The 8,228-nt window shown below is 42.8% G+C and overlaps 1 protein-coding gene across 1 annotated transcript; it reads right to left on the minus strand.

The window, feature by feature from the left end:
* Positions 1–1,933: 1,933 nt before the first annotated feature.
* On the minus strand, positions 1,934–5,738 carry zgc:161969 (uncharacterized protein LOC569044 homolog). The gene is made up of 2 exons (XM_022211865.2): positions 5,381–5,738; positions 1,934–4,061 (listed from the first exon to the last, which is right to left on the minus strand). Exons 1-2 carry the CDS (start codon positions 5,570–5,572, stop codon positions 2,349–2,351), a joined length of 1,905 nt encoding a protein of 634 aa, XP_022067557.1. The 5' UTR covers positions 5,573–5,738; the 3' UTR covers positions 1,934–2,348.
* Positions 5,739–8,228: the final 2,490 nt, after the last annotated feature.

The following is an 8,228-nucleotide window of genomic DNA, read 5'->3' on the forward strand; positions in this document are numbered from 1 at the left end:
GTTGGATTCTTTAAGCACTACAATTTTCTTTTACGAGTAAATTCTACTTTCCAGAATCACACAGAGTAGAGCAAAATGTGGTCATTTTATGAAAGAAGTAAACAAAAGTGGTGGTCAAATGGTAATTTTTGCATTGTAAGGTTCCTTACTGAGGCCATGATAAGAGTCAAATTCCCTAAACACCAGGAAAAGGTGATTCAGTACCTCCATTAGCAGAGGATACAGTAGAGCATCCTCCACAAAATAAAAGGAGATAATGCCGTTAAATAACTCCTAGCTGCAGACACTGATGCGCCATCAACCTTTGCATGATTACGTTGGATTCTTTAGGCACTACATTTTTCTTTTCCTCATTAATTCCTCTTAACTTTGTTCCTTGACCTCATCGTATTGTCCATGAAAACATTAGATAGAGGTATCAGAATTGACGCACATGTTGACTGATAAAACAGCCCAGAAACCCTCGATAGTGTCACTGTTCTATGATTTGTCCACCATTAAGGGCTCGACATGAGTGTTTTTCAATACAAAAACATAATAAATTTTAAAAAGCATAATGAGGTTTGCAGAGAAAAAATTCAACAAATACAGTAGAAAACTACTGGACTTCTAATTTCTAATATTAATATCAATATGGCCTCAAAAATCCTGTTTCAGCTCCACTAAAAGCCACAATCCACAAGTTTTGGTTCCTTATTTTTGTTGCGTATAAAATGCCAGAAGTTGGAATTCATTCTTTTGAGACCATGTTCAAGTAAAAAACTCGATTTACCCCAAACGAGAGCTTTAAAGAAATGCTTTTTTCAGACTTAAAAATACTTAAAAGGGTACAAAAAACTGCATTTTATGTGTTCAAATACACAGACCACTACAGTTAGATGAATTTAATATGGAAAACTAATAAAATATCATGAACATACTTGAAATGTGATTCAGTCCTTCACTATTTTGTGAGATTTTTTATTTGAATTGTAGCTTTACTGTCCTACAGCAAAGTGCGGTTCCCAATTAATCTTTTCATTTTTTACTCATTAAGCCTATATAGTTTGTTATTTACACATAGAATCCTGACAACTGTGTTCTCTTATACCTTGACAACTCTGTTTCCTGCAGCAGTCCTTTACCTGCACACCTTCATTATGTTCCTTCTCTGCAATCGGTTGTTGTCGCCGTGTCGTCTCCTTATCAGCTGACGTGTTGCTGAATGGAATCCCGATTGGCCCATCCCTCAGAGAAGAATAGATTCCAGAGGTACACAACAGTGGGTCCGCTGTCAGGGAGTTTTATACGTCTGTGTAATCCTGAAAGACTGTGGAAGGCAAACAAAAAAGAAAACAGGAATATACACTCAGCAGCAAACTTTAGCAGGTGGAACTGTGAAATTAACTAATTTATGCAGAGAAGATGGACAAAATATTAGAAAAAGAAATGTAAAAATCTACTTTACAGCAGAGCTTTTAGATTGGATTGCATTACACTTCACAGGTGCATCTGTTAAAGTAGCCCCTGAGTGTATCTACCTTCAGAGTCATACATGGAATAATGCTGAGAAGAAGAAAAGCTTTTTCTCTCTGGGCCTGTTTTGCATTTTCACAAGTGTCATGTTTTGGACAGCTCAGGTCCAGACAGAGCCAGAGCGTGTTTGTATTCTCCGACAGCCTCCCGTTGGTCTCCAGGCAGCTGTCTGACAAGACGAAAGCTCTCGGCTGACATCTGGGCACATGGCAGCGAATCCACCGGGGACTGAGCAGCGCTGGAATTTTGGCGTTTGCATGCTCTGGATCTTCTTTTCACACAAACACGGGCGCCTTTTGAAACGGCAATCTGTATCAGAGGATGCAGTCGGAGCTGCATGCAAATAAGGCGGCAGATTCCATCTAACCTAATTGGTTTTTGATGGGAAAAAAAAAAGGTGAGACACAATCAAAGCGAGCTCTTTCCTTGTCTTCTTTATATATGATATAAAACATACAGACAGGAGATGCATTCTCACTGAACAGCTGTAGAAAAAACAAACTAGCATAACTGAAAGACAAAATCACTTCAGTTTAACCCTGTGGCTACTTGGAATCACAACAATAGCACGGATAGAAAGATGCTTTTTGTCAGTCCGTTCAGTCCGAATGTCTTTGTCCATGATTGTCACTTAGATGTTTTAATTCTTCCATTAGGCCATTGGACAGATAGTGTGCCAATCAAGACAGGTAGAGGAGGGATATTAGAAAACACATCTGGGCTAAAGTGCCTGAAATGAGATATTACACAGGGTTCTGCTGTGATGATTAGAGCACAATATGGTTTGATTCTGCATCAATTAAAAAGGCTGAGAGAGTCACGAATTAATGTATTCACTCGGCGATTAAAGAGCAAACGTTGCTGTTGTATCTCAACAGCTGAACGCGCTCGAAGTAGTCGTCGGTGAGAAAGTTCCTCTGAGAGGTGACCAGGTTTCCCTTCTGGCTGAAGAGACGCTGGACGGGGGCCGTTGATGGCAGCGTGGTGTTGTACTTTAGGAAGAGCTGTTTCACTCTGGGGAAGTCCTGCAGACACTCCAGGCTCTTGCCGGTTCCTTCCACGTACTTGCGGATCTCCTCCATCACTCCCCGCTGCTGGATCTGAGCCGACGGCTTCACAGACCCGTAGCTGAAGAAGTCGTCTTCAGACTCTATGGTGGAAATGTTGCTGCTGGTGTTGGCCTCAGTGACGCTACATGGATCCATCTGGGAGGCTTCTGTGGCCAGCAGCGAGCACATCTCCTCCCGCTCTGAGGCCGCCATCCACCACAGCCGGAACTGAGGAGTCGTGGCTGTCGCAATCTTTGCTTCCGTGCTGGCGAACAGCTCCTGGAACCGCACATCGATGGCCATGACGATGGAGTTTATGACTTCCCCAAAGTAGTTTGCTGCGTCCTTCTGCCCGTTCAGCTTGTTCTTCAGACTGAGCACAGTGGGGATGACAAGGCCGAGGTAACACTTCTGCTCCGCCTGGAAAAGTTCAAGTGCAAACGCGAGCGGGTGGAAGACATTCACGTACTCTTTGAGGAAGGCCATCTCCTCCGGTTGAAGGCGAGGAACCTCCAGTCGGGCGCAGAGCTCCGTCAGCTCCCGCTCGCTCAGAGAGACGATCTTCTGCACAGCACAGTACTCCACGTTCCAGCGTATGACGGAAGGAACAACGAGCGCCATCTTTCCGATCTCCTCCGCGGCATCCATCCCGACCTGAAGGTGGTGACATTTGCTCCACACGGCAAACACCTTGGCCATGGCGCTGTAGTGTAGTTGGCACATGGGCCCCTGAGACACGGCCTGCCAGAAGTCCTCGGTGACGATCTGCTCTAGAGTGTGGGACGCACAGCGCTGGACAGTGGGCAGAAACAGCAGGATGTCCTGCTCCGGTTCGCCCTCCAGAACCGAGCTCACGTTCTCGTAGAAGCCAATGTCGTCATCACTCTCCTGACTGTCCACTGCGAACTCCCTGAACACGCTGATGAAGGGGCTGCCGTTGTCGGTGACGGTGGTCTGAACTTTACTCTCTATGTTGTAGGCCACGTGGATGTCGTGTATCCTCCCGGCGATGGTGTCGTACCTGATCTGTCCCTGCAGCCGAGCGAAGCCCAGAGCGGCGGATTTCCTCTCCAGAGAGTCCGCATCAATCCAGTGGCACGTCATCCCGAAGAAGCTCCTGTTGTTGGCCGTCCAGATGTCCGCTGTGGTGCACACATACTGGATGCTGCTGAGCTTCGACATCAGCTCCTCCCGCATCCTGGAGAAGCCCTGGTCCACCTTAGTGAACAAGGTCACCCTGTCCATGGACTTGAGCCCCTCAGTTAAACCCGAGATCAGCTTCCTGAAGCCCGGCTGCTCCAGGACGTAGAACGACTGGCAGTCCTCCACGATGAAGTTGAAGATCAGGTCATCGATCTTTGCTTGGGTCAGGCATTTGGAGATGATTTCCGCTTTGAGCTTCTTGAGCTGGCAGTGTCTGCTCTCCTCACCATTGTACTCCTCTTTCTTCCGTCCCCTCTTGGCGTCAGGCCTCGCTTCACAGCCCAGGTGAGTTCTCTGCAACACAAAGGTTTCATGTCAGCTTCTGGAGCTTTGAAATTTGCATGCCAGAAGTTCACCTAACTATCTAGAGAAGACAACACCACAACAAACAGCAAATAAAACAGGAGGAACAACATTGTTATTCCAGATGTAGCTGGAGTATTTTCTCCAAACATAACATCGCGGTGCACTTCAGACCCAGCAAGACTCTAAGACAAAGACCGGTTCACCCCAAGGATAAAACACCAATGCACAAGAGGAACAATGTTGTATATGCAGTCCAATGAGTGAGTCCAAGAGTCACAGACTTGTATTTCGGAGAGACTAAACCACAGCTTCACAGGCTCAGCACAGGAGAAACTAGACTCAGCAGTTCACCTGCATCTGAAGGATAAAGGATGTTTCTTTTAGGACAGCAATGGACAGATGATTTGAGGGAGGAATGAAGGAAGCCATCTTTAAACAGAGGAAGGGGTTTGCAACACCACTTATCAATTCTACAATTTCATTTGGGAGATGCTTTTATCCACAGCGACGTACATCTGAGAGTAGATACGACATCAGCAAGGATCTAGTCAGGAGAAAATAACCTGGATAAGAGCCATAAACAGGTTAAAGTGTTTAATAGGACCGTGGTGTCTACAAGCAGTGCAGACGTGACAGGACTTTTTCTGTGGAGAAGAGTCTAGCTATGGACCTTGGGCTCTCTTATGGTGGCTGGAACAGGAGCTTTTTGTTGGCCAAACACATATAACACAGTGATTAGGTCTCTATCCTGAAAGTCTCGCCATCTTTAACATCTTGGGTAATTTCTGACTTGGCAGATTTTAATCCTTAGTTGTGTAAACTGGAAGCTCGTTGTTGCTGGACCACCTGGTTTCACAACACTCACACCTGGAGACAGGTGAGTCCTTGTCATTAATGGACCTTTTGCCAAGTGACCTGGAGGGATTATAAATTCTGCAACTCTTCAGTCAGTTAGAACCTCTTGGTTGAAGGTGAAACGTCTTCAAGAACCTACAAGAGAAGTCCAGCTGATTTTTCCTGAAGCTCCAGCTACTACCACGACCTGCCTGAATCTCCACAGACATGTTTGGAGTTTGCAACACTTTAGAAACTTTATGCGCAGTGAAAACACTCGGAATCTACCTCATGCAAGGTGGAATTGGTGCGTTTTCTGCAGTGGAGTTGAACAAGAAAAGAGCCTCCGGCGCCACGACTCAGTAATCAGGCTGGGATGTAACGTTATTAATCACGAGGGTCGCTTCATCCATTCACTCTTTCAAACATGAACACATGTGTGCAGCTGATCCCCACAGCCTCTCTGGACTTACGTCTAGGTGCTTCTTCAGGTTGGACGTGGAGGTTTTGGACGTGGACAGCAGGTTGACCCTCGGCAAACATAGATTACACTGGACGATGATATTTTTCCCCTGATCTGCCTTGTACGTGAAATGGTGGCGATAACGCCAAGTATTAATGGCCGATTTGGTCTCGCCGCTTGTTTCGTGGTGATCCACCTCCATCCCGGACGCTGCCGCTGCTCGTACCGACGTCTGGAAATACAATAAAAGTATCGTAATCCGATTTAGTAATCGTGATTACACGTAAAGTAACGATGGCGGTAGAGAAATCCTCATGAAAAAGGGGCAGGCCTTTGTTCGGATGTTGCCTAGAAAACCGACAAGGAGTGGACGCCGTCGTCACTGTTTACTTCCTCACATGCGCACTGGGAGCCCGCGTCGAACGTTCGAATAAGAATGCGCATGCGTATCGAGTACACGGACGCCCTCGTGGTGACGTCACGGTCCTCTCCTTGCGCTTTTTACTCGCTTCGACTTCAGCGCTTTTAGCAGAATTCCCTTTTCCTCCAGAGCTGCAGAGAGATGGCGCCACCACCAGGCAGCAGGAGGGAAAAACATCTCCACGTTTCACCGAGAGGAAACATCATTTTATACTGTAATTAAAGAAAAACAAATAAAAGGAAAAATACATAAATAAAGACTTAATAAAGGTTTAATCTATCTATCTCTCTATCTATCTATCTATCTATCTATCTATCTATCTATCTATCTATCTATCTATCTATCTATCTATCTATCTATCTATCTATCTATCTATCTATCTAAAATCATCCGTTTCCAGCTAGCATATTCATTTACCACATTAAGAATTGTCTAGACTGGATATCTGATTTATTTAATGTTATCTTCATTGAGAAAAAAACTGCTTTTCTTTATATTAACACTGAACAACCTTTCCTAACTATATTAATCACCTTTCTATTTTCTTAATAGCTCAAAATTTTGATCATTCACTATTTTTAATGCAAGTTCTTTCATCATACCTTTTGTAGCACATAACTTTTATAGCATTCTTTTCAGCTCCGATGCATAACAAGCACCACAGAACAATAGTTTTTAGCTAAATTAATTGTTATTTATAAAGCACTAAGCATTTTTTCACTTGCAGTGTGCTTTTCTGGTTCTTCTATGATAAGCCCTGTTCTGTGTATAGAGTTGGGATGGAAAGAGAACAGACTTTTTGAACTGCTCAAACTATTCCTGTTTCTCTCCATTCTGTTTATCAGCTGTAGAAAGATGTTTCACCATGCTAACTGTATATCTCCAACAACTTTAACTCCTCTGTTTATTGTATTGCTCCAGTAGCTTTTCATTTTCTTTCAGTCTCTCTAGTTGTCTCCTCTCTCCTCTGCTGCAGTTCAACTGAAAATTCTCCATTTTTTTAATCAGTCAGTCAGTCACGTCTTCCCAGTTGCACAGAGGAGCAAATCACTTGTCTTTTCTTTTTTTTTCTTTTTTTTTACAAAATCCGATGCAAACAGTTTATTATGGCTAAATTGTTTAAATGAGACATGTAGAATTAACTGATTTATATATCAGCAGCTTTGAGTTTAATTCTGGTTATTTTTCATGATGGAGTTGCACATCACATGATTCCTTCAAGGGCTGCTGAAAAGTTTGAAATCTAAAGACTTTTTATGCTTTTACAGCAGTTTCCGTCTCTGATAAATGGTGTAATTTTGGTGATTTTTAGAAAAGGCAAAATGCTTTTCAGCACACTGGTGGGGTTTAGTGTTCAGTGGGTTCAAAGACTAAAAAAAAGTAATTGCAGGTTTTACAGCCTGATTTTCTCCTCAAATGAAGACTATAATCAGTCTAATTTCCAAATATTTTAGTGGTTTCAAAGCTCCTCTGACATTCAAACGTGCGTTTTGCTGATTATTATGTGCAGGATATTACACTGAAAAGTTTAATTTCATGCTCTCCTGAAAGAACGTCTCTGTGCTGGTCTTAATGTTGACGTCAGATCCACATCAGCTTTCATTTAGGAGCCAATCCTCATCCAGAATGCAACTTATGCAACTGTCACGTGGAAACTTCAATCCTTTTGTTCACAGATATTGATGATGGACTTACGTTAAAGTAGGAAACATCTTTTGTAGTCAAACTTTAGGCATCAGCAGTGTTTTTATATTCATAAGACTTCTAATCTTTGCAGGAATTCTGCAAAATTGAGCACATTAGACACAAATTATTACCTAGCAGACTCTTTTTGTGTCTCAAAAACATAGCTTTAACTAAGATCGGTCTTGCAAATTAATCCTTCAGTTTTTGTTGTCTGAGATACTATCTGGTGTTTCTGTTGAGTTGAACGATTTCTAACAGTGAGCGTAGGCCAAAAAACAGAACAAAAATGGAACATTATAGCAGGACTTTTTTGCAACCTGCTGCATTCAACTGCTTTGGTTTTAGCTGCATGTGAGGAGTGAAGCGATGAGGAGGTTTAAATGTTTTAAACTGTTTCAGTGTTGCCATCTGAAGATTTTTAGAATCTGAAACATCTAAGACATTAAAATTAATTCCCAAGTGGTGTTTCTTTCATTTTTCTGGCAGCATGTGGGAACTTAATGGCTCTGAAAGTGAACTAAACTCCATAAAGAGACGGATCCGCTGCATGTTTAATGAGATTTGGCAAGTTAATCAAATGTTTTATTTATATATTCAACTGTCATTTGCATTGGTGCCAAAGCAACGAGTCAAATTTGCATCTATCTATCTATCTATCTATCTATCTATCTATCTATCTATCTATCTATCTATCTATCTATCTATCTATCTATCTATCTATCTATCTATCTATCTATCTATCCTCAAATTA

This window comes from Acanthochromis polyacanthus, chromosome 21 (assembly GCF_021347895.1).
Source record: "Acanthochromis polyacanthus isolate Apoly-LR-REF ecotype Palm Island chromosome 21, KAUST_Apoly_ChrSc, whole genome shotgun sequence".
NCBI classification, from domain to species: Eukaryota; Metazoa; Chordata; class Actinopteri; family Pomacentridae; genus Acanthochromis; species Acanthochromis polyacanthus.

Bases quoted from the DNA above. Each gene is read 5' to 3' on its own strand.
- zgc:161969 (XM_022211865.2), bottom strand. From the start codon at position 5,572: ATGGAGGTGGATCACCACGAAACAAGCGGCGAGACCAAATCGGCCATT. The intron at 4,062-5,380 runs GTAAGTCCAGAG...TTTGTGTTGCAG, and splicing joins ACCTGAAGAAGCACCTAGAC to AGAACTCACCTGGGCTGTGA.